This window comes from Copadichromis virginalis, linkage group LG8 (assembly GCF_057382275.1).
Source record: "Copadichromis virginalis isolate Kocher_CV1m ecotype Utaka linkage group LG8, C_Virginalis_male_GT1.1, whole genome shotgun sequence".
Lineage (NCBI taxonomy): Eukaryota > Metazoa > Chordata > Actinopteri > Cichliformes > Cichlidae > Copadichromis > Copadichromis virginalis.
In genome coordinates this window covers 24,766,656-24,793,090 of record NC_140625.1, presented here as the reverse complement: position 1 = coordinate 24,793,090, position 26,435 = coordinate 24,766,656, and the positions used below count along the sequence as shown (strand labels likewise).

At 43.8% G+C, this 26,435-nt stretch overlaps 1 protein-coding gene and 1 long non-coding RNA gene across 2 annotated transcripts in view; one reads left to right on the top strand and one right to left on the bottom strand.

The window, feature by feature from the left end:
* sdk2b (sidekick cell adhesion molecule 2b) overlaps window positions 1-26,435 on the bottom strand; it is a 302,311-nt gene that overhangs the window by 62,305 nt on the left and 213,571 nt on the right. Inside the window, exons 2-3 of the mRNA XM_085466738.1 lie at window positions 20,589-20,748; window positions 1,721-1,827 (exon numbers count right to left, since the gene is read on the bottom strand). Coding sequence (XP_085322864.1) covers window positions 1,721-1,827; window positions 20,589-20,748 — 267 coding nt within the window. The remainder of the gene's footprint in view (window positions 1-1,720; window positions 1,828-20,588; window positions 20,749-26,435) is intronic.
* On the top strand, window positions 4,991-5,488 carry LOC146703487 (uncharacterized). Its single transcript, XR_014922019.1, has 3 exons — window positions 4,991-5,152; window positions 5,235-5,371; window positions 5,452-5,488. It is a non-coding gene; the product is annotated as an uncharacterized LOC146703487 (long non-coding RNA).

The following is a 26,435-nucleotide window of genomic DNA, read 5'->3' as shown; positions in this document are numbered from 1 at the left end:
ACGCTGGACTAATATTACCACCTCCCCCCCCCCTTTCCACTCCCGATTTCTAATGGGAATTTATCAACTAGCTGTAAATTCATCTGTTGTGGGTTGTGAAATTCCCCTATGCTGTTACATTAGCAGATGCTGATTGTAAACCTTTACAGGACAACAGTAACAAGTAGACTTTATGTTTTCCTCCTCCAGCACAGTCTGAAACACAGTCACAGCATTATTTTTCTCCAAAGATCATATATTTGCCTCCGTGATTTAAAGGGGAACAATAGGCAGAAATAAATAAAATGTTACATTGAAAACCCAATTATGACACACATTTTGGAGATAATATCTCGGGAACATTCAGGGATGAAGGTGAGGGAGTCTGAACCGAGGATGCTGCGGTGGTTGTGAATCGATGGCAGACTTATTTTTCCTCACTCTCTTTCAAGAGAATAAAAAAAGGTAATCTGGCTTTACGCTGCAGCTGTGGTGCTTAGCTTAAATGAAAATCTGGGAAGTGTGCAAATCCCCCGACTTTGATCTGCAGTTTCAGTGATGTGATGTCCTCCTCCCCTTCTTCCCTAATCTCTAATGCCTCGGCATGTTTCCCTTTCTCTGAGGTGTGTCTCTGCAATTCTAATTGTGCTGCCTCAATAGAATAGTTTCTAGAAGAAATCTCTCCATCTATCCTTCCTTCTTTCTTCTTCTCCCTCTCCCTCTCCCTCCCTTGTCCAGCTCATCCATTCCTTTTGCAGGTGTCCTTAATTCTCCTTTTTTACTCTGCGTCACCATCCATACCACTTCATGAGCAACTGAGAGGGAAGAAGAGAATTATGGAAATGGGAAGTGTTTGGAATAAATAGGAACTGAAATAACAGCAGGGTGGAGGCCAAGAAATAAATAGAAAGCAGTGGTGGCCAGATGACAAAGTCAAGAGAGGGAGGAAGCCGAAACAACAAACAGAACCAGTGATGGACGCCACAAAAAGTCCGTCTCCTGGAGGAGAGGCTTCGGCAACAGTGTGTTTGCCGAATACGAGAGAAGTCGACCCGTGGGACTCAATTTCCTATCACCCTCCCATTTCTTTCTCTTTAGTGGCTGGTTGAGTGCATCGACAGGTACAGCTGTACGTTACATCCATTCAAATGCGGCTGGAACACAGGGAAGCAAGTGAACCAGGCATACCCTAGTAAAGCACGATAATGGACAAGTTGTGTATATGGGAAGGGGGGGTGGATTTGATGTGACAACACTCCAGACACCTCAGTGGCACGTCTAATAGCTCGTTAACAAGACGAGGGAGCTGAGTGGCCTGAAAACGAATGTGAAAATTTGCAGAAACACTGTGCACGGGAGCTCTATTTTTGCCAAAGAAACAACAGATGTTGTTGACAAAGGAGAGAGAATGAAAAAAGCAGCGGTCATATTGAAATGAAGCAAAGTTAAAAAGAACCATGGCAACAATATCAATCTAATGAGAATGCTGAGTGGAACAGCTGTCTGGGATGATAACACTCTGAATGAGATGCAGGTAGATCTTTCACCCTGCCAGCAACTGTCCCTCCCTAGTCAGTCCTTGATACAAAGGCACCCAAAGATAGCGTGGGCCTACTGTGTACTAAACTGCTGCAGTTAAGCGCACACGCTTTCTCTCGCTTAAATCAGCATGTGTCTATTAGACAGCCGTTTATTCATTCGTTGAATCTGTGCTTCAGCTGCGTCCTGTGTTAATACTTACAGGCCACTTGTACTTCTGTGCGCCTCTGCAGAAGGGCTCCCACCCGATTTCTCACAATGCAGCGGTAAAAGCCAGCATGGGAGCGGTCCAGTGAAGGGATTAGGTACCTTTTAACAAGCACAGAAACACACGAGAAAAAGATTTAAATACTTTTAACTCTTAATAAACTAAAAAAAAAACTAATTAAGACAAAAGTAGAATTCAAAGAAGTTTTTTAATTTATAGGCACGAACAAGCTGAAAAGCATTTGAGTGCGCACACACATTAAATACACAAACTTAAGACTATCTAATAGAAGAACAAGGGCATTGAGGACATCGCAGCTTAGCTGTTGTTTATTCCACCGATAATGATACTTGAGAGGCTAACCCAGCCATCACAGTGAAGCCATCCCTCACACACTTACTTAGACACAGGCACTAAGCTCAGACAGCAAACACCTGCATTAAAATGTCTTTTATGCAAACATACACACACATACACATACACACACACACACAGACAAACAGAACACCCCCCTGGGACAAAGGTTGAAGCCTCATGTCTTCAGCAGCTGACATTCTCACAATGACCTTGACTTCGGTGTCCAGCTGTGATAGCAGTACTGCCTCGGTGCCAGGTGGCGGCAGAGTGACATGTACTTTTTGCAAGGATAGAAGTGTACACTTAGCACTGTCTTGCTAAGGTGTCTAAGGTTTTGGCTTGAGAAAGGACTGCATTAAAACAGTCCCTGTTTTGTTGCAATTAGACTGCAAAGACACACCTAAAAATGACTTAAATAGTGTGAAATGCTGTCATTCTGTCAGACTCCGCTAGTGTCGTAAGGGCTCTTTTGGCATCAGTGCCTTGACTCACCACCTGCTGTAATTTCTGAAGCCAACAGATAATGCTCCTCTTTTAATGAGGAACAAAGTACGCATCTGGAAGTTCGTTCAGAAAAGGCTAGTGAGGAGATGATGGTTTGTGTACTAATTTTTTATTTTCAAATTCATTTACAAGTTAGATCACATCCTAACATTAACCCTGCAGGCTGAAAAATGCCGCTTAACCAATGCGTTTAAATATAAAGCCAAAAGGTCCTTTGAAAGCATTGATTTATGACAAGCTGGGAGTGAGAATGGGCAGTTTGATGAAGCCATAAAGAGAAAACAATGACTTTCTGTTTATTCAACGCAGGTATAGACCTTTGCTTTTAAAAAGTTTCAAGCACATTGAACTTCTAATTGTGTTCTGTAGAACAAAAAGCTTTTAAATTGAGTTGTTAGGGTATCAATTGTTTACCAAGTTGATTACCTGAAAGCTAATAGGTGAATATGTGGTATAGTGGTGGGCATCCCCAGTTTGAGACTAGGAGGAGACACAAATCCACCCTCAAAAGATGAGAAGACAGTGTACTCTTTCTGCCAGACAAATGAGAAGGTTCAGATAGGAAGGGCAACTGGCATAAAATAAAAAACTGTGCCAAATCAAATTTGGGGATCCATCTACCATGGCAGCCCCTTGGGAAAATAAGGGAGCAGCCAAAAAAAACCCTTTTCATTACTTGCAAAGTGATACTTGATTGTGTGCTTGTGTCTTTTCAATATCTGGAAAACACCTGGCTACGTCTGTGAGAGAAAACTTCAATAGCACCAGGATACGAAATGGATTAGGGCAATTCATTTTAGAGATCAGGCACACCTCAAAACGGCAGGTGTCAACGTCCTAAAACCTTCCAATAACTAAAAGAAATGACTGCACTGAGGGAGCTACAAGGAGCGGCCGGCTGTTAAAGTGGTTGCACGGACAGTCTCTAATGGCATGTTACATAGCAGCACAACATGCAGAAGTTGCAAGTTAGCCTACAGCCAGTTGCACATGTTTAATTTGAAAGTCACTCTAGCACAGCACACTCTTGTCAAAATACATACTTGTAGGAGGTGAAACAGTTCCCACTAGGAGCATGTGTGACAGCAAAGCTGTCACATTCCTGCATGATATGTGCTCAGAAATGCTTAGAGCACTGCCAGGCAGATTGTTTGAGAGTAACCTTTAGTAATTGTATGTACTGGTTTCTATAGTAACCACATGCAGTTTGTTTGAAAAGTTTTTTTGTGATTTAACCTTTTGTTTACACAGGGCTTTTTTGTCATGAATCAGTGTTTGGCGAGAACATAAGTGAGACTATTTGTTAAAAAAAGAGCAATTTCATAGTTCAGAAGTGCATTCAACAAGCTGTTTGCAGTGAAGTTGGATGCTCGCAGAAGCAAAACTATAACTGCAAACAAAGCAGTTGTATTTTAGAGGCCATCAAAATAATTATTCCCCTAAAAATGCTCTGTTACATATGCCTAATGGTACCTAAATATCTGAAAAGCACTCATCTGGTCTCTTCTGTAGTTGACTAAAAATGCATCAAGAGATTCAAAAGCACTGCAGAGAGCTCAAGGCTCAAGAGAAGAAAAAAGAAATATCTATTTTCTAATAGTGTTTTTAAAGCAAGCTAACCAAAAACATACCTTCCTGCATTACACGCCAGAGGTGTGGACTCGAGTCACATGACTTGGACTCGAGTCAGACTCGAGTCATTAATTTTATGACTTCAGACTTGACTTGAAAAAATGTTCTAAGACTTGTGACTTGACTTGGACTTTTACACCAGTGACTTGGGACTTGAATTGGACTTGAACCGGTTTACTTGAAAAGACTTGATATTTTACCCCAAATATAAAATTTAACATGCATATTATATAGAGATTGAAAATGTGACGTCATTCACGGGTAGAACCGCAAAGGATTCTGGGAACTCGTGGCAAGCGGTACTAGCGCACGCAGGCTTTCAATTAAAATCAGTTATACAGCGATAAAAAGAAACACAAAAATGTCAAGAAGCCGTTGTATTATTAACTGCAATAGCCGGTCGCATGACAGCCACGGGAAGCCGACGGGTAAAGAGATCGGTTGTTATCGGATTACGTCGTTGAAGAGAAATTGTTCAAGCCATGTTTCCGAAGTAACAAAGAGGCGACGGATGGCCTGGATTGCAGCCATTCAAAGATCAAATATAACGTCCCAGAACCCTCCAGCTCACAGGTTAGTCTGCTCCAAACATTTACACGAAGGTCAGTGTTTTTTAGTAGTTAATGCGTCATTTTCATAACATAATTAGTGATATAGGTTACAAGCAAGTCTGGCGCTGAACAGAAATTGTCGCGCTATGCTCCTTTGTTTATTGTGCATAAATAGTGAATTGTCCTGACACAATATTGCGTTTCGCTTCTGTTATTATTGTCATGGTCCGCGGCCCGGCGTCCGGGGTGCTGCTGGGATGTCCACGCCCACGAGCGTGGCTGCTAACCCCACACCTGCATCCCATCCCAGGCGATCACCAGGTGGACTATTTAATCCTGCCCTACCTGCTGCTCCACGCCAGTCCGTAGTCGCCTCTCAGCGGTAACGTACGCCTGCGGAAAAGAACTCGTGTGACAAACTCTCCATCGGACCTAACCCTGTTTTTCTTTCCCTGTGTGCCCAGATCACAACTCGGCGTGTTTTTTTCGAGCCACCTGCCTGTCCACCTGTCCGCCTGGGATTCGGTTCACATTCAGCTTCGCCGTCTCGACCCCTTTTGGAGCTCCACCCCCCTCTGGTTCACTCGGCCCGGCTATCACCGTGAGACGCACACTCCACCTTCCCTCATATGCTGCCTTTTTTCCGCACCCCAGTAATCTGTCTCTCTTTTTGTTTTACAGCCTCTCACAGCCCCGCTCTCGGCGTTCCCTGTGCGGTTCCTCGGTTTCGTCTGGTTTCACCCGTTGTTTTTCTGGCTACCCTCACGGGACACCTTTAGTTTCAATAAAAATTACTTTCTTTATTCGCTCATACCCTCGTGTGTGTGTTCTGCTACTGGGTCCTGCCTGCGCTCGGAACTTCGGTTCATGACAGTACGGACTGGCCAGTATGGACCCAGCAGATCCACTCCGCTCCGCTATTAATAAACAGGGCGCTATCCTCGGTCGCCACGATCAGCAGCTCCAGTCTCTCCAAGACCGTTGTCAAGAGCTCAGTGACACTCAGAATAAATTACAAACTAGGCCGTCCGACCCCGTGCACCGCGGCGTGTCGCCTCCGCCGCTGGAACCCTTCCACGGGGAGCTAGACCTGTGTGGGGGGTTCCTTTTCCAGTGCTCCTTGTTTTTCAGTCGCACGCCTGACGCGTTCCCCACGGATACTGCTAAGATCTCCCACTTCGTGGGATTGTTACGGGGGCGTGCTCTAGCATGGGCTGAAGCCTACTTAAGTTCTCATCCCATTCGTGATTGCGATTACGATGACTTCCTGGAGGAGTTCCAGGCTACGTTTTCCCCTCCGGTATCGGAGGACGATGCCGCGCAGAAGTTGCTGGGGCTCCGTCAGGGGCGGCGCAGTATTGCGGAGTACCTAGTTGAATTCCGTACTCGAGCGGTCGCCGTGGGTTGGCCCGATTCGGCTCTTCGTGGGGTTTTTTTACGGTCGTTAAATGACCAGATGAAGGACCAACTGGCTTTTCACGAGGAGACCAGATCCTTTGATGAATTGGCCTCCCTCTCCCGTAGGATTGACAGACGCTTGCGGGAGAGGGATGCCGAGCGGCGATCTAAACCTATGGGCTCCGTATTGCGCCCCGGGTTTCGCGTTTCTCCGCCCCCGCCCCCAGCTGCGTGTGCGCGCTCTCCGTCGCCGCCCCCGCCTGAACCCATGCAGATCGGACGCTCTCGGCTTTCTCCGGAGGAGAGGGAACGCCGATTTCGGGCTGGAGAATGTCTGTACTGTGGGAGGCCCGGTCACCGCATCGCTGTTTGCCCGGTCCGCCCAAACGACCCGGCCCACCGGTGAGTCCGGGGATACGGGTGGGCAGCACTCTAAGCACTACTAGACCCCGATTGTTACTGTCCGTTACTATCGTGACTTCTAATCAGACGTTTACATGCCCCGCGTTAGTGGACTCCGGGGCGGAACAGAACCTTATGGATGAGAAGCTGGCTAAGAGGCTAGCTGTGTCTCTTACTCCACTCGAACCGCCCATCCCTGCGTCTACATTAAACAACCAAGTGTTTGCATACATAACTCACCAAACCGCGCCTGTACGGTTAATCACATCAGGTAACCACCAAGAGCAGCTGTCCTTTTTCACTTTTCCTGCTCCTGACACCCCGCTTATCCTAGGCTACCCCTGGTTACAGAGACATAACCCACACATAGATTGGGCCGGAAAAAGTATCGCGAGCTGGAGTGTGTTTTGTCTGGCGAACTGCCTGAGGTCAGCCGTTCCCTCCGCCTCAACGGAACGGAGGCCCGCCCCGCCACCCGCGCCGGACCTCTCTTCCGTGCCCCCCGACTATCACGATCTCCAGCAGGTGTTCAGTAAAGATGAGGCGCTCTCACTCCCGCCTCACCGTCCATATGACTGTGCTATCGATCTGCTCCCGGGAGCTTCGCTGCCCTCTAGCAGATTATACAACCTGTCTCGCCCCGAAAGAGAAACCATGGAGAATTACATCCAGGAGTCACTAACTGCAGGACGTATTAGGCCATCATCCTCTCCCGTGGCTGCGGGTTTTTTCTTCGTGGGAAAGAAAGACGGGACGCTCCGCCCGTGCATCGATTACAGGGGGCTGAATGACGTCACCGTCAAAAACAAATATCCCCTCCCACTCATTAGTTCTATTTTTAACTCACTCCAGGGAGCTACGGTCTTCACCAAACTAGATCTGCGGAACGCCTACCACCTGGTACGGATACGTGAAGGCGACGAGTGGAAGACCGCCTTCAATACCCCGCTAGGGCATTTTGAATATCTAGTGATGCCGTTCGGGTTAACGAACGCCCCGGCGGTTTTTCAAGCCCTAGTCAACGACGTGTTACGGGATTTCCTGAACGTGTTTGTTTTTGTTTACCTGGATGATATTTTGATTTTCTCCAAGACGCTCGAGGACCATCGCATCCATGTGAGGAGCGTGCTACAACGGCTGCTCGAAAATAGACTGTACGTAAAAGCGGAGAAGTGTGAGTTCCACGCCTCATCCATTTCCTTCTTGGGCTACATCCTCGCTGGTGGGCAGGTGAAGACCGACCCGGTGAAGATCAAAGCAATATTGGAATGGCCGGTTCCGGAGACACGAAAGAAGCTTCAGAGCTTCTTGGGGTTTGCGAATTTTTATCGCCGTTTCATTCGAAACTACAGCCAGGTGGCCGCGCCTCTCACCCAACTCACCTCACCCAAGGTGTCTTTCACATGGTCCCCTGAGGCCCACGCAGCCTTCGCTAAATTGAAGCGATTATTCACGTCCACACCCATTCTGACCCATCCTGACTCTTCTAAACAGTTTGTTGTTGAGGTCGACGCATCTGATGCGGGAGTCGGGGCGGTTCTTTCCCAGCGGTCTGGGCCCCTGAACAAACTCCGGCCGTGCGCCTTTTTCTCACGCCGACTCACCCCCGCAGAAAGGAATTACGACATCGGCGACAGGGAACTCCTAGCGGTAAAACTCGCATTGGAGGAATGGCGTCACTGGCTGGAGGGGACCGAACAGCCCTTCGTTATATGGACAGATCATAAAAATCTACTGTACCTTAGAACCGCCAAGAGGTTAAATCCCCGTCAAGCTCGCTGGTCCCTATTCTTCGCCCGTTTCAACTTCACACTCTCCTATCGTCCCGGGTCACGAAACATCAAACCCGATGCGCTCTCCCGTCTGTATTCCCCCGACAGCGAGGCGCCCCTCCCCGCCACCATCCTGCCTGCCTCCTGCGTGGTGGGTGCTCTCACCTGGGAGATTGAGGAGACCATTCGCCAAGCGCTCCCGGGGGACCCTGACCCAGGGACCGGACCGCCGGGACGGCGCTTCGTTCCCGCCGCCGCCCGGGGAGCAGTCATCCACTGGATCCACACAGCACGATTCGCGTGCCACCCGGGCGTGAGCAGAACGGCGCGCCTCCTCAGCAGACACTTCTGGTGGAAATCGCTACTACGGGACGTGAGGGACTACGTGTCTGCCTGTGCCGTCTGCGCTCGTAATAAACCATCCACGAAACATCCCATGGGCCAGCTCCACCCACTCACTACTCCCCACCGGCCCTGGTCTCACATCTCGCTCGACTTTGTTACCGGTCTCCCCACCTCTTCTGGGAAATGTGTCATCCTCACCGTTGTGGATCGGTTTTCTAAGGCCGCCCACTTCGTCCCGCTAGCCAAGCTGCCCTCGGCTGCTGAGACTGCCCAAGCGTTAGTCACGGAAGTCTTCAGGCTCCACGGAATTCCCCTAGACATTGTCTCCGATCGCGGTCCCCAGTTCACCTCACAAGTGTGGAGGACCTTCTGCTCCATTCTCGGCGCCAAGGTCAGTTTGAGTTCCGGTTTCCACCCGCAATCCAATGGGCAAACTGAACGCCTTAATCAGGAGCTGGAGACTATGCTGAGGTGCGTAGCCAGTCAAAACCCCTCCTCCTGGGTTACTTACCTGCCCTGGGTGGAGTACGCCCACAATACTCACACCTCGTCCTCCACCGGCTTCTCTCCTTTCGAAGCGTCCCTCGGGTATCAGCCTCCGCTCTTCCCGGAAGAGGACCTGTCCCTCTCCGTCCCGTCGGCCCCTCATCACCTCCGGCGCTGCCAACGTGTGTGGCGCTGCGCTCGCCGCGCCCTCCTGCGCGCAAAGGAACGACAGGCGCACTACGCCGATCGTCGCCGCACCCCAGCCCCTGACTACCAGCCGGGACAGAAGGTTTGGTTGGCTGCTGGGAACATCCCGCTCCGGGGCACGTCCCGCAAACTGGCTCCCCGTTTCATCGGGCCGTACGAAGTGGACAGAGTCATCAACCCGGTGGCGGTCAGGCTCCGGCTTCCGGCCTCTCGGCGTGTGCATCCCACGTTCCATGTATCTCAACTTAAGCCGGTCCGCCTCAGCCCCCTGTGCCCTCCTTCCGAGCCCCCTCGCCCGGCTCGTCGGCGGCCATCCGGCCTATGCGGTCCGGCGGATCCTGGATGCGCGCCGGCGCGGGCGCGGCTGGCGGTATCTTGTGGATTGGGAGGGGTACGGCCCCGAGGACCGCCTCTGGGTCCCGCGCTCCTTCATTCTGGACCCTCGTCTCATCTCTGCTTTCCGTGCTTCTCTCCGCAGGCGGGGTCCCGGCCGGTCGCCTGGGGGCGACCCTTGAGGGGGGGGTACTGTCATGGTCCGCGGCCCGGCGTCCGGGGTGCTGCTGGGATGTCCACGCCCACGAGCGTGGCTGCTAACCCCACACCTGCATCCCATCCCAGGCGATCACCAGGTGGACTATTTAATCCTGCCCTACCTGCTGCTCCACGCCAGTCCGTAGTCGCCTCTCAGCGGTAACGTACGCCTGCGGAAAAGAACTCGTGTGACAAACTCTCCATCGGACCTAACCCTGTTTTTCTTTCCCTGTGTGCCCAGATCACAACTCGGCGTGTTTTTTTCGAGCCACCTGCCTGTCCACCTGTCCGCCTGGGATTCGGTTCACATTCAGCTTCGCCGTCTCGACCCCTTTTGGAGCTCCACCCCCCTCTGGTTCACTCGGCCCGGCTATCACCGTGAGACGCACACTCCACCTTCCCTCATATGCTGCCTTTTTTCCGCACCCCAGTAATCTGTCTCTCTTTTTGTTTTACAGCCTCTCACAGCCCCGCTCTCGGCGTTCCCTGTGCGGTTCCTCGGTTTCGTCTGGTTTCACCCGTTGTTTTTCTGGCTACCCTCACGGGACACCTTTAGTTTCAATAAAAATTACTTTCTTTATTCGCTCATACCCTCGTGTGTGTGTTCTGCTACTGGGTCCTGCCTGCGCTCGGAACTTCGGTTCATGACAATTATGGTACATTGACAAAAACATATACTTTTATTCACAGGATAAAACAGGTTTTTTGTATCACTAATTGCCCAGTACGATTACAGCATACAATATTGTTGTCACTGCTACATTTCTGTGATGGGTACCAGAAATTATTTCCACTACTAATTAATTACCGTTGAGCTCAAAGATCCTATTAATAAACGGTTAACGAATGTGTATTTATGATGACGATTTGTGAGACTGGTAAACTTATGATACGTACGATGGTCTTTCGTTCTACACGGTGCATTTCAAGGTCCTGCACCCATCCGTCGGTAAACTGTACCTGGGCTTGTTGCAGGTTCTCCCTCTATCAGGTTTAATTGAGCTGCATTTTAAAGAGGTGCAATTTCACAATTTGTGTATATTTTCTAAGTTCACTATTTTGTCATGTGTTGAGAAAAACACAGATTTTAAAATTACATGGTCTAATATTTACATTTAGCATAACTGCAACATTATTTTTTCGTTTTTTTTTTTAAAGACTCGAAAGGACTTGAAATTCAAAGTTTCAGACTTGTGACTTGACTCGGACTTTTACACCAGTGACTTGAGACTCGACTCTGACTTGCCTGACATTACTTGAGACTTGACTTGAGACTTGAGGATAAAGACTTGAGACTTACTTGAGACTTGCAAAACAATGACTTGGTCCCACCTCTGTTACACGCACATAAATATATTTAAAAAGTTTCCACATAGAAGTAGGCTAGAATATATTTTTTAAATTTGGTGATTTTGATCATGCTGACAATCAGACTTTAAAGTAGAAACGAGCATCTATTTTGCTTTAGGGTCATTCAGAACAATTTTACTTGATCTACACTGATCAAATATTCACATAGTGAGGAAAAACGAACACCCAAGAAGGAGCTGCTAGAGCAACTTTAGTGTGCCGTCAGTGTAATCTCTCTGAACTAAGTTTCTAATTTGGTGTTTTAAACATGGTGGTCGAGAACACCATCACTCATTCTCATTAAACGACTGAGTCGCATGCTTTGGAAAGTAGAATCTGCAACAGTTTTCCTTTTTCAAATCAGCTTTTTCTATGTCACCAGTCTCTCATGTATGCGTCAGAAAACTTAATTTCACACCACCTTTAACATGCAAGACAACAAATAAGCAGATAGCTGTTGATTTGCTGTTCCACATGAAAAGGAAGAATTAATTCATAGTGCGCATATCTAGAAGAGCATGGTGCTGTGCTCAGGATTCTGGTTTCTGCTAGTTGGATAAAAAAACTCTGCATTCAAATCTCTGCATGTGAATTTCAAAAAACGAGGATGCCATTATCCTGTTGGACAAGGAATCTTCTGAAGTCCTCCATCGGACAGAGTAGAGATCTGTCAGCAACCACTTGGTAATCATTAGTCACAATATAAAAATGTGCATTTCTCCACTGATTGTGAGTGATTGCTGTGTCACAGTAACAGGGGGTCATTGATTAGAAACTGGTCAATGACCCCCTGGTAACGATCGTTTGCTAGGAAAGACTATGTATTCTGCGACTGGTTGGGGAGCGACTGCTGCAGGTTGCTGGCCGTCCCAAGCATGCGGTATATGGCGCTTGTTTGTGTTGGTTGATGGCAGATTGTTGCGATAGCTAGAGGTCTGCATGGAACGAAACATGAAACTGAGTTTGCAGTGCAACCTAAACTGCAAATGGAAAACTTACCCCTTCAAAATAAAAGCAGCGCCTTGCAACTACAACCAACACAATTCAAAAGATGCAGTTTTTACTTTGAAGATGAAAGTTCTTCATTTCCAGTTTGTGTCTCACTTTTTGAAGTTTCACTAACCACTCACTGTCTAGTTTGCTCTTTGAATTATCCCGATAGCTTGAAAAGGTCCAGAAAGCCGACTCTATTCTTTAAATGTAGTGCTTTTGAAATTGATATAGTGCCGTAACAACAAATGGCTGGATGTGCTGGAAGGCTTTTAATATCTATAACAAAAAAATGAAGTGGTATCAAACCTCATTACCAGCAGCGCCACTTGGGCGCGAAGGACTAAATGAGTTTTAGCCCAAAGTCTGTTAAGGCTTAATCAACTAATCAGTAGGCTCTATTAATGATGTGTGACTCCTTTCATATGTTCCATCAACTAAATGAATACAATTACGTATATATGCTATGCATAAATGGAAGGGAGAGGAGGTGAATAGATAATGGGATGCCAGCAAAGGAAGACTGTTACAAAAAAAGTGAGCTCGCTCAGTGGTTTGGAGAAGAAGAAGCAGATATCGAGCGAGAAATATCTGACGGGTGGTGTCGTTGCTCCAAGTTTAACCTCACTGAGGCCTAGAGAGAATTCACCCTAGAGCCAGAACCTTCAGGGTGACTTTAGTTAGTATTCTTTCACTTTCTCTCCCTCTCTTTCTCCCTCTTTCACTCTGTCCCTTATATAATGAATACAATTAACCTTTGCAGAGTTGTGCACGTTGGCAGCAGGTTGGGGGAGTCAGCGGGGGCTCGCTGTGTTGGACAGAGATTGATTGATGTTCCTGTGGTCAGCACACTCCGTCAGATCCCCTTTAATTAGCCCCACTCAGGAGAAATGATTAGTTGGAGGAGTGGCAGGGAGACGGATAGAGGGACATGAGAAAAAGGGGAGGACTTGGCATAAAGTGGGTTGGAGATGGAGGAAGGCAGAGAGAACAGAAGGGATGGAAGAATGAAAACAGGTTAGCGAGAGAGGGGGAAAAGATGAAGAGATGGCAGCGGATAACTGGAGAAACTATCATCTTTGATTGTAGGTGGCTGCAGTGCACTCTTTTTTAGAGCGTTCCCATAATAACATCATACCTTCACCAAGGTTAGCTCCAATAACATTCGACTTTAATTGCTAGTTAAACACTAGCATTATAAAACCTCATTCACACACTGCAAGGACACTGTAATTACAGCCTATCTTATCATAAAAGTAAATCATAATAAATTATAAAGCATCATAAATTTTTTATGAGCTGGTAATGACACCAACATTTTTCTCTACTAAACACTGCAATTAATTAGAAACCAGATCTGAAAGTGTGTGTGCTGTTGATGCTGTGTCACGTGATGCAAAGATCAGATTTGACTAAAAAACGAAACGAAGCACGATGTGTGACCGCTCACTTATAATGATCTCCCCCCTCATGTTACATTTACAGCTAACAGAAAGGTCTTCAACCTCATATAACAGTTTGATGTCACTTTACTTTTCTTAACGAGTTCACTTAACAGCAACAGGGCATACTTCAACAGCTTGTATATTCAAAAGGGTAGCATACAAACAAAAGCAGTTGCAGTGGATAATTATTAGCTTTGACAGCCTAATTACTTATTTATTCGGGGGATCATGATGGACTGATGTGTGTCATTATTCTAATAGGATGATTATATGCTTATAGTGTGTTTACCGTGTGCTTGAAATATCCATCACAGAAAGCGACACGTGAAAGCAACATTGACAGAAAATCAAAGATACTTGTTTATAGCTCTGAAATGCTCCACCGCATGCGTAATGTCTCTGAAAAGAGATCAATACTCTTTGAGATCAACTATATATTTTTAAGGACATTCCATTTAAAGATGCACTGGATCATATAAGAAATGTTTTCTTGGTTAAATGTTTCTCAGTTTCTTCTTAATTCCTAACACATCCACTACATCACAGGTAACTGGGACTTCTCATTTAAGCTACTGGAAATAAATAGATTCTTTAGAGGTCCACAGAGGATAGCTTCTTCTATTCTTTAGGATAACGCAGAGGGATAATTGTCCAAAGGAGACAGTATACTCAAACTAATACTATTTTAAGATCATTTTATCTTACAATTTCCGCCCTATAATGTCTGAAAAAGCCAGTTTCCTTTTCTATGCATTCATCAAAGCTGTGAAATAGTCGCGAAGGCCAGAACATATTATGTTGCAAATATACGACAAACAAAAGCCTGCATACTTGTACAAAGGATGAAATTGGTAAAGGATACTGAAACATTCTTGAATTAAGAACTATTTATATCAGAACTTAAAAGACTACAATAGTAAAAATACTTTGTAAACTATATAAACATGATAAAGTGAGGCTACTTCCTGTTTAATTTGGAGATTCAGTGTAATTATTCGTATAACGTGATGTCCTTGCACATCCATACAGTACAGTATGGATGTGCTTCTACAGTAGAGAAGCAGCCATACCAGCCAGCAGCACAGTGACACACACGCATGAACAAATGCTGGATATTGTGCAAAATAAAACAGTGTCTTCTTCTCCTGTTGTCTCACTTGCACTTGAGACTCACTCACTCTGCTCAGCCATAGAAAACAAGAAGTGAGTGCGTGCAAGGGAGGAGAGAGAAAGGTACAATCTATTGTATCTAGGGGCTGTGGCTGAGAATGCCAGAGAGATAGAAAATGGACATTTCTAGTTATAGCCAGAAATCCATTAAGGTCATCCAGAGAGAGATGCTGCCTGGCTGACTGTATTCAAGGCGTGCCCATCCCTAACATGATGGGATTCAAGTACTGACCTAAGGTACTGCAACTCTTTCTCCTTAGCACGGATAAAGGTTAGCCGAACATTAGCAAATAAACAAGGATAACAATGCGTTCAACCAATCAGCTTAATAATACATGTGGATTTATTTGACCTGTATATTGAAAAATTCAGTTATGTCTCACGCTGGTCAAGTCTGCATACTAATTCTTCTTTTTCTTATTGTTATTGTTACATGAAAGGATACTTTCATTTAATCCAGTGAAGTAGCTTTGGATTTTCTGTTTTGTTGTTTTGCTTTTATTTGATGTCTTTTATTCACAGGGCCTTAAAGCACAGAAATCCAAGCATATAAAAGAAACGCATACAGATTAAGTAGAGAGTGCCACGGATCCGCTAAATAAAAACTATTTATTTAGATCTGATGTGACTCGCTAGAACAATTGTGTGTGACAATTGGAAAAAGCGACAGTAGAAGGAGCAAGGATATGTGGGATGTGTCAAAGAAAACAACACACTGGGGAAATGGGAAATGAAAATGACAGTGAGCGAATGGGCAAATTTGAATCTCAAGGTCTTATTATTTGCTGCTGTGCTTTATTCCTCATGCAATTTCATTTTCCACATGCACACTTTGACCCACCTCCTGTTCTACACGCATTCACATTTGTTTTGGCACATGGAGACGGGAACAAAAGGAATCTTCAATTTGTCTGATTTTCAACAGGGTTTTTTCACATTTCGTGCGATAAATTGCTGTTTAATGACAGTAAAAAGGCAGAGCACACACAAACCATGACTTGGATCCTACTCTTGTGTCTGTTATATATGTACTCATTACAGAAACAAATAAAAACAATTTTCATAATTACCACCGCTGTTAATTTAGGGCAGCTGTCGTATGAACCTCTCATTGGGTGGTGGTCACTGTAGCTGGAGACAGATGGCACTTTCCCAACAGGACAGTAAACTGACACACTTTATCTGGTCTTAAGTTTGGATATAATTTATTTAATAACTCAATAACTAATCTTAGGCACAATGATGTTTGTGGCTTCCTCTAAATATTTGTTGGTGTGTGAAGAAAAGGCAGTTTTTTCCACCAGCTTTTCCTTCATCTTCATCCAGTTGGCATGCTTGTCATCTCTTCTTGCTTTTCCCCCAGACATTGAAAAACATTGTACTGAACTTGTTTTAATTTGTTCAGAGCTAACATGAAATGATATCTGCTTAAAAGAGAAAAAATGTGGATGCTTAGTGGTATTTCATCTATGTATGGATTAAAGTAAGACAAGACGAACAAAGGGAATGCAGGAGAGCCCAGTGTGAAGTGTGAAGAGGGGCGTCTGGGTGAGGGTTGAGTTTTTAGGAAATGCGTACATGCAGTGTTTAAAAATCTGCACATATCTGTCTACATCTAGCTTCCGGCACATTCTTGATTTGCCAAAAACACGGATATACAATATTACCGTCCCATTTCTGAAGGCGCACCCACATTTTACAAAGATGAATCATTATTGCAAAGAGTGAAGTGACATTCTATCAAGCTAGCTGTCAAACGCTAATCTCATTTTCTATTTATTCTTTTCTTTCCTGATTGTGAAATGCCAGATTTGAAGAGCAAAGCACCTATTACGCAGAAGATCATAGAGATGAAAAGTCAATCAACACGAACTCGTCACGCTGCGACTGCGATGTCTTTTGTACCATTTTTTATGTATTTATTTGTTTCATATTTTGTGGTGAGGGAGTCTTGATTAGACATATCCATACCCCCGTTTGTGCCCGTACAGAGGTTTCTCCTGGAGATCTGTGGTTGAAGATTACAGTCATTTACTCTTAGTTTTCTGCCTTTTCCTTTGGATTCACAGATTTCTCTGCTCATTTACTGATGCAGTTGTAATTTGAAATGTCATTCTTAAAGTTATTAACCATTTGCCTGATCTTTCAGAAAAAAACGTATCCTCTCTGGAATGCTATTTTCAAATTATTATAACTGAAACAAACAACTACTATATTCCCTTCTGCCTTTGTAAAACCCTTTAAGACTTATTTATTTACTTTTGTCTTTCAATCTAATTAGAGTAAGAAGCAAAAGTTTACTATTCTCGGAAGCAGAGGCCACACTCCACCAACCCAGCCAAGAACCAATTGACAAACAAAAATGCCTCTTGAGGGCCGATTAATAATTAACTCTCTTAATTAAGTTTCTAGGTTAATTGGCAGCAAAAAGACTGGTGGAGTGCCAGGTAATCACCCCTGAGGTTTTGGTCACGTGACAGGAAGCTGTGGTGCTATTCTGTGTATTTATAGATCTATTGATTTGCTGAAGCATTGTGTGCAGGAGACTTATCTGCCTAATAGGATCAAAAATTCTTAATTGTATTGGATATAATCTTCATCCTTCCTAAGTTCAATTGTAATCTGGTGATAAGGCTATTAAATGATTTTTTTTAGGAACAAAGAAAGCAGCACGCGAGCCAGAATGTGTGAATATCTGCGTGTGGCAATTGGATATTGTATAGATGAAGTTTCCGTCATGTGGCATTTGTCAGTGCTGATCCTGGTCTCTCTAAAAGTCAGCCACTTGCTTAACTCTTCCACGCACACACCTACATGTTGAATTATAATGCTCACGCAGAGTTTTCAGCATTGATTGGTTGCCAGAGGACACAAGGTCAAGTCACATGGTGTCAATATTTAAAGCAGCGCCCAGCACTGGGGACCTCTGCCATAACCTCATTAATATGGGGGTCTGTTCTGCTGAAATACTCTGCTGGCGGAAAGAAAGGCCGACTTGAGGAATAAGGAGGAGTGCGTACCGACATATAAACAACACGAGCGCCACGGTTTTGCATTAAGAGAGGTGCTGATATATATGAAGAAATTATACAATGGACACAAAACCTCAAGAAAAAGGCATGCGTACTTAAAACTAACATCCACAAACTCTTGAAAGTATATAGCAGGGCACTCGGTCTTCAGTTAAAATGGTATTTAGATTTTTTAAGTACTCAGCTACTCATATGGACTCTAGATCCTTATAAAGGTCCTTTTATTATTTGTTTGCATGTTGCATTTAGCCTATGCAAGATTCACGTTCTTTTTTTGAATTTGAAATTTGAATTTGAATTTGAATTTTCGCAGTGTACTTTATTTTATTACTAGCAGGACGTTGGTAAAGCACAGATGGTCTAAGCGCATGACAGCAATTTGAGGGTATTTTTGATTAGTCTCTTTTTTATATCTATTTGTAAAGCCAAACAATCCTGAATGGGATAATTGCATGGCTTTAACAGTCCTTTTATATGATATACACACTGACATAGACATAACCTTGTCCAGCCTTGTGCCTGAGTACTTGTTTAATCACCCATAGCGTCACTCAATCACTCTCCCAATAACACAGTCAAAGTGGCCCAAAGCTTCCAACAGCAGTGGTTTTCTCAGGTACAGTCCATTCTCATCAATTCCTCCAGCAGCTGTGTGTCTCACTTCTGCCCTTCCTGCTCTGCTGTTCTCACTCTGGTCTCATCTGTCTCCAGAGATTATACCAAGAAAGCGTTTCCATCAACAACCCTGATGTTGCTTCTATGTTCAGCCACTGTTGTTTTCACATTCGTTCTCTTTTTCACACGTGAACACAACAGTTCAGCTAAGATCTGCTGCGCGTCAGCAAGCTTTCTATCAATCGTCCGGCGCTTCATTTGTACTGCTGTCTGCACACATACATGTACATGCGCACGGAAACGCTCGGTGGAGGCACACTGCTCTCTGAGATAAGAGCAATGTTTGCCTCGTGATTGGGATCTTCCAGTTACCATTAAAGACGGTTTATCTCCTGCACTAACCCTCATTCAAGTCTTTCGCTTGTTTGCAGCCTCTCCAGAGGGAGAGACAGAGAGTGATGGAGGTCACGGAGGCACGAGGGAGAGGGGGGGGGGGGGGGGGGGGGGGGGGTTAGAGGCAATAAAAGAAAAGAAGCAAGAATAAGCCATTTCTTTATTTATAATGCACTAATGTTTGATGGATTATGACCAGGATTAATTAAAAATGCATATGCAGAGTACCACACTGCCCTACTGAATTTGAGAATTACCACAGCAGTGTTGGAAATGAAATAAAGATGTGCTTTTAGAGCCATAATATTACACTGATTCAATTTAAATTTAAAATAAGTTTGATTTTAAAAAATATTTTCATCAAACAAGCATTAAACACCTATCTAACTGGAATAGGGTGCAGAAGATGTTCTTACATAGCCCATGGTTCTTCTCTGTAGCATCAGAATAATCAAGTAAGGCTACCTGTGGCTACAAGACCAGGTCCCTTTGAAGGATTTTTTTTAGGTCAAATTCAAACCATCCCTCAAGCAAGAGAGTTCAAGTATTGTGGGATTTTATTCACGAGTGGTGGGAAGACGGAACGTGAGCTTGACTGGGAGATTAGTGTGGCGTCAGCGATAATGCAGGCATTGTACCGGACTGTCGTGGTGAGGAGAGAGCAGAGCTGAAAGGTGCAGCTTTTGATTTACCAGTCCATCTGCATCCCGGTTCTCACCTATGCTCATGAAAAATGGGTAACAACTGAAAAACTAGTGGTTGAAATCCAGATCTTGGAGTAGAGCTGCTACTCCTGTGTGTCCTGTGGGTACGCCCGGCTGGCAGGAGAACACAGGGTAGACCCAGACCACAATGGAGAGATCTCATCTAGCCTGGGAACACTCTGGGATCCCCCAAGGAGGAGCTACAAAGTTTGTCTGGGGAGAAGGACATCTGGAATAACCTGCTTAACGTGCTGACACTGTGAACTGACTTCGGATTACCAGAAAACGATAGATTGATAGATAGATTCAAATCAAAATATCACATGTGTCATGTACGTTAAAAGAGTAAGGTCTCAGTCACACTGACCTAGAGGACGATCGACAACCTTTGTATTTACCAGCCAGTTGGAGCTGGCTGTCAGAGGTGAAACGAGTTTGTAAAGAGGGTGTTGCACCAAAAACCTTCCTGTACTCACCTGTAGTTTTCATGGAAGATGCCAACTTGTCTGCAAACACTTGCCATTTATACTCTGAGCTATAGTGAAACTGTGAAAAGTTCACTGCAAACTGGAAGTGGACATTGTTTGCTTTCACAGTAAAAGTTACAACCTTTTGAAAAGTTGTGCCTGACTGCTGCAACCAGCACATTTTACTTTTAGTGCAAACAGACTCCATTTCCAGGTTGTGTCACAATTTTTCAGTTTCACTTCCTCTTGGTGTGTACTCAAACTCAAAACCTCAAAGGAGGTTTTCAGTGCAACACCGTGCACCTCTTTCCAATCAATTTCACGCTAGCGTGAATTAGCGACCAGTGGCTACCAGGGGTCAATGACTAATCTCTGCTCCTGACTGAATGGGACTTTCATAGTTTATCTCTTACAGTAGGCCTGTAGCTAATGGCAAAAAGGTAAATACTAATCCTAATTTCACCAAATATACACATGACTAGTTAGTTACAGTTCATCAGCCTGTGCTCACCTGTACTCCAGTGAAAAGCGTGTTAATTCTGTGCTATTGTGGATCCATTTAAACTCTAGTGGCCAGCTTCCCTCCGCCATGCAGGTCAGCACCAGCCTGTTACGTTCCAGATGGAGCTGGCTACGCACTGGCTCTGTCTTGAAGTAGGGAGGCACGTCATCTGTAAAGACAAATGTTTGGAATTAAAGTCTTTCAATTTCCTAAAACCAGTTAATGGGAAACAAACAGTGAACAATGCAAACTCTTAAATGTCACACACACACAAATACAGGGACAAAAGAATGTCAGGAAAACGGAGTTCTTCAGATAAGATAGAAGGAATCACATTAACTTTGATAATGTAAGCACAGACAAGAAGCAAGCACAGAGTCCTCGGAAACTTTTCAAATACACTTAAACAGGGAGCCAAATGTAACTGATGCTTACATCTCTCTGACTGTTACGGATTGTCTATGGTCAGATGCTGGGATTTCATTTAAGACAAAGTAAACTGTGTTGCATTTATTTATCACTGGCATCTAAACACACTCCAGATGGAAAACCCTCTGTGAATGTGTCCCATTCGGAGCTACCTAATCTGATACGATGCACTGTTGTCTGCTGTGGGTGATTTTGACTTGCTCTTAATGTCTCAGAGAAGTCTGACTAACCGCGAAGAGGAAGCAAAAGCATCAAGTCATGAAGGATTGATCCTGCATCTCCTGCTCTATGCACTTGTGTGTCAGTAGCTCATTGGCACAGTGCAGTACCTTCCTCCGAGCTAGACAGAGCAGACAGGAGAGGAGTAAAGCCAAGGAGGAGGCATGAAATCCTTTCATCATTTGTTCGCCTCCACTCTGTATCGCTCTGTTTTTCGCTCCTTCTGTGTTTCCTGAACACGCTCTGTTGAGTGTGACGGAATGGATTGAGGAAGACCGGCGAGAAGCTCTCTGTAGGGTGGTGCCTATAGTGAACGTCGCAATAGACACACAGTGATTTTTATATCTCAATCAAGAAGCTGCACAGCAAAACTGTCAAGGTCTCTCGTGGCTCTAATATCTCACCCTTAATAAATGATGCAAAAATGGACCGCTTACTTGATGATCATTGTAAATATAGAACACATTAATTGGATGGTTGGATAATATAATTATCAAATTGACTGATAATCAGGCATTGAAATTAAACTGTCAAAATGATCTATAGTGCTGATATTTTGTTCCTCTATTCTGGCTCAACAAATCCACTGGAGGTAGACTGATAAGAGTGAAGGAATTTGTGAGAAAAATAGGGGATGAAAGTCAAACAGTGGAAGCCTAAAGATGATTTACAGGCATTTCACTTAAAATTACAGACTTGGATTAAATACTAAAGATTCTTCTTTACACTAAATGTATGTATGTTACAGTAGCTGATCATGGACGGACATAATATAGTTTGCATTTGCATCTAGTTTTTTTTTTGTTCCTATATTCACAGATAGAAGTTGAGTGGGACCCTTACAGAAGCCCTTACAGTAAAATGCAACACAGATGAGCAGCGCTGCTAAAAACAAACTTCTGTCCACAAGATCAAGACTTCAGGCAGTGCAGTATAGCCTGAAATCCAGACTACAGACCAAAGCTGCTGTGATACATGTAGAATCTGGATTAGCAATTTATTGTCCTTCACAAAAAAACCCTGCTTATTTTACTCATCATAAATAGATTTCCAGACCTTCAAGGTTTTTCTTTGTTTTTCAAGGTTCTTAATTTTTTTTTAAACACGTAGATCACATCAGAATTCAAAATGAGAAATTTCACAAGTTTGAAACATCTGATACTGTTGTCTTTAAACTACCCGACACAACATTTAATTAATTTACAACTTAATTAATGATTACGTTCCACTTTTTATTAAGCACACAGTCTCCCAACAGGTTTGCATATCCTAAAAATATCAGAGAGTCAAATAAGCACCTTATTTATTTTACTGCATTTTAGCTGAGGAGCTCGTGAATGCGCAGCCACGTGTATTCTCCAGACAAGTTACGAAAGAGCCAGATGACTAATCATGTCATTCCAGAGAAATATAAAGCAGATTTAATTACTATGTTAAATTATGTTGAAGAACTTTCTGAAATACCTCTGTCGTCAAGAACCAAGGTGATAGACTGAGGCAGATACAAAGTTACATAACGAAGAACATCAAGAAAAATGATAAGGGAATGAATGGTAGTTGTTGGAAGTTCAAAAGTGCAAAAACACACTTCAGTGATTCAATAATGAATATTCATAAATTCTTGATGCATATTTATCAACAGCTTTTGGTTTGACTTCTCACTTGATAACCTGAGTATTGTGCTAAGCTGACATGCATAAATATTTATAACACATATAAGAAGACATAGGAGACTCAGCAAGCTAACACACAGCATTTATCTGCTAAATTCGGCTCACATCACCACTGAGCATTTTCAGAAGTGAGCCTTTTCCGTTCTGTTAAAATCTGATCCCTTAATCTAGTCAAACACGAAGAAAGCCACCATACAGCAGGGGCACATAAAGTTCAGTCAAACCATAGACACAGCTAACAGAAAGTCACAGTGGGAAGTCTTTGTCAGTGTAAAGACAGAATACACAATGAACGAAAAGAAAAATGAACACTTAGGTTAAGTGATATAAGACAAAAAATGAGTGAATGATCTATAAGCGATGAGGATGGCAGACAGAGGGCTTAACAGATGCAAAAAAAAAAAAAAGAGATAAAATGTAAAATAGACTCTAAGCTGCCTTTAGAGTTGGAGTGCCAGGGCCTCTCCAGTGAGGGTTAATGCTATGCCTGGCACTGGAGGAGATAGTTTGAGAATGAGGGTGATTGAGACATACAATAGTTATTTGAGATGGCCGAGACTAATCGTTCCCTCGCAATGCACGCTTTGGTTTTATCTTCGAGGGACAGATAAAAAGAGCATGAGGTGAGAGGAAGCAGGGAAAGAGACAAGAGGAAGCAATGCCGTCAAAAAGAGGGAAGAAAGGGGGTGGGGGGCACATGCAAATGAAAGGCAACCACTGTATCACGCAGAAACACATATCCATTCAAGCACAGGGCAGTGTGAGGCCAAAGAAAACACTGATCACTGATGATATCTCCAGTAGCTCCTCTCATTAGGACGTCCATAAGAGCTCATCAGTGTTATCTAACAGTAAAATCAGCACATGCAGTGCCAGTATAAGCACTCTAGGAGTATAATAACTTAGGCCCAGAAGTAATTAATATTTTTTTGTTAACAATTAGTGATCAAAACATTGCACAACATGACCCCATGTAAAAAAAAAATCAACAAATAAAATGTTTTATGTTAATAAGAACTCTGAGTTTTATCTGAACTGGTGTTTTGGTGGGTCTCCAGGCTTAAATGTAGAACGCAAATAAAGGTCAATTGTATTTCTCAATAAAACACACAAATGTTGCCATCTATAATAAAAACAGTCCTGTCTTAAAAATGCATATCTTTCTCATATGAATATGAAACGTGTTTTAATTGTGCTTTCTGCATAATAATTACAACAAAAGTGGGATCACGAGGGGAATAATGTAATAAGCAATACACGGCTCATATCTTTTTGAGTGGAAAGCAGGAATGCAGTCCTCCCCTACCGGTGACCCGTAGCATTACCAACAGATTGATGCACAATTAACCCATATGGGAATCTGTGCTTCCTGTGCACATGGCTGGTTATACATTCTTTATGTTGACAGCACTTTAGCAACATGGAGTAACTATAGCAACAATTTCCTGACACTTTAATATTGTAAACACATACATGTGACAGGATTTAATGATGCTTTTTAAACAAATAATCAATGCTTTTTCTCAGAGGAAATGATTTTCACACAACTACAGGAAGTATAAATGTGCAGCATGTTGCTATCACTTTGTGAGACAAAGATGAGACCTGAAGTATCGAGATTTTAATGACACACCACCCACTTGAGATCTTGCTATTACAGTTCATACTGTACACAGCTATTAAAAAGGCTTAGAAAACACATTGGATGGTCTGTCTCATGCCACCAGTAAGCTCTTCCAATTAGTGTGAACAGTGCTACAAATGAACTCGCAGACAGACTAGACCCAACTTAAGTTTCCACTATTCGGCTGCATGCTTCCTGTAAAATACAAAGGATTACTGGGTGTTAGAGACCCCCTCGTTTGCATACAGCAAAGTCCATGCCAGGAGATGCTCCCTGGGGCCATGCCAGCTCAAAGCACTGTGTGTGTGTGTGTGTGTGTGTGTGTATAATTGTGTGTGCATGCAAAGGTGAAGGGTAGTGTGTCAAATGCAGACTCAAAACAGAGTCTGCAGCACAGTCAATTAAATCGGCTCTCTCATTAATGAAAACGGTGCCAGGTACAAATGCCTGCCCTGGGGTGAGAATTCATAATTTAGGAGAACTCATATTATTAAATTTTAAAAACAAGACAAGTCAGGAATATTTCTCCTATTTCACTCCAAATACCTTTGGCTAGCTTAAAAAGGTCAAAACACCATTTTAAGTCGGTTTATTTATAAGACACATAAAATAAAGGTGCTTTGTGGAGCAATGTGAAATACAGGACATGATTTAAACGGACATAAATAAGAAGTAAGTGAATTAATAAGACCATCGACCATCTGATTACATCAGAAAATACGATTTTGTGAATTTGATGCTGCACATGTAACATCTAATTTTTTAAAGAGCAGTCTGTAGGTGCTAATGCCACACATATAAAATACTTATACTTTACTTATACATAATGCATAACATGTATGAAAATATTCTGAAGATTGTAATTGTGACACAAACATATTCTTTCTGCACAAGTCTGCAACTTTTAAACTTTATCTGCTCACTGTTGCTTTCTGGCAATGTGATTTCTTTTTTTCAGATCACTGACGCACTCGCCTTCAGCATAATGTGTCCATGACATCCATAGGCAGAGTTCTTTCTGGATCATTATTATTATTATTATTATTTCAAATGGCTGTGAAATACACACAGAAATAAAGGTAAAGCAGGTACCTGTGTCCATTTTCAAGGAAAAATATCCTCGTGAAAGCACATCATTTGAATAGATGCAAGTCCGTGTCAATACAGCTCAGCGGCTTTACAGATGACATTTATTTTTTCAGATTTTTTGTGGCCAGTGCAAAACGGAGCAGTGAATTTCCACAGATAACGAAGTACTTTCCAGCTCCCAGAAGGCTGTGGTGCTGCAGTGGCAGCCATGAGTAGCAACCTCCCTCCTAGCTCAATCCTCAGGGGCTCAACGCTGCCGGACACAGCATACATATTTCAGCTGCAGCCTGGGGGCCCCACACATAGAGACAAACTCATGCACTCACGCACAGGTGCTTGATTATAGCTTTTACAGTCCATTTTCATAAACCTACTGCTACACGTTGATTTATAATGTGGAACGAATGTGAGTTTGGAGGTGTCTAGCGTTCGTATGTATCTGTCCACATGTGATTTGTTTGTTTCTAAATGATGTGTGCATGTGTAGGTGCGTGTGTTTTTGTGTGTGTGTGTGTGTGTGTGTGTGTCCCACCGTGTGTGCATGCCATTCTTTCATGGCAGGTGTCAAAATGTGTTTGTGATGCTGATGAGGATGGAAGTTTGCTGGTGGTCTAACTGAGCTGCTAATGGTCCCGCTGGGTGTGAAAATCTGTTCTACTGTCTAATTTTATTTAGCACACTGCTCTGGCCCTCTTGCTCAGTGTGTGTGTGTGTGTGTGTAGGTGTGTGTGTGTGTGTGTGTGCACTCTGGAAGGGAAATGATCCAGATTGTGCCAGTGAATGTATGTCTGTACGAAACTGCATATTTTGAATGTGTGTGTG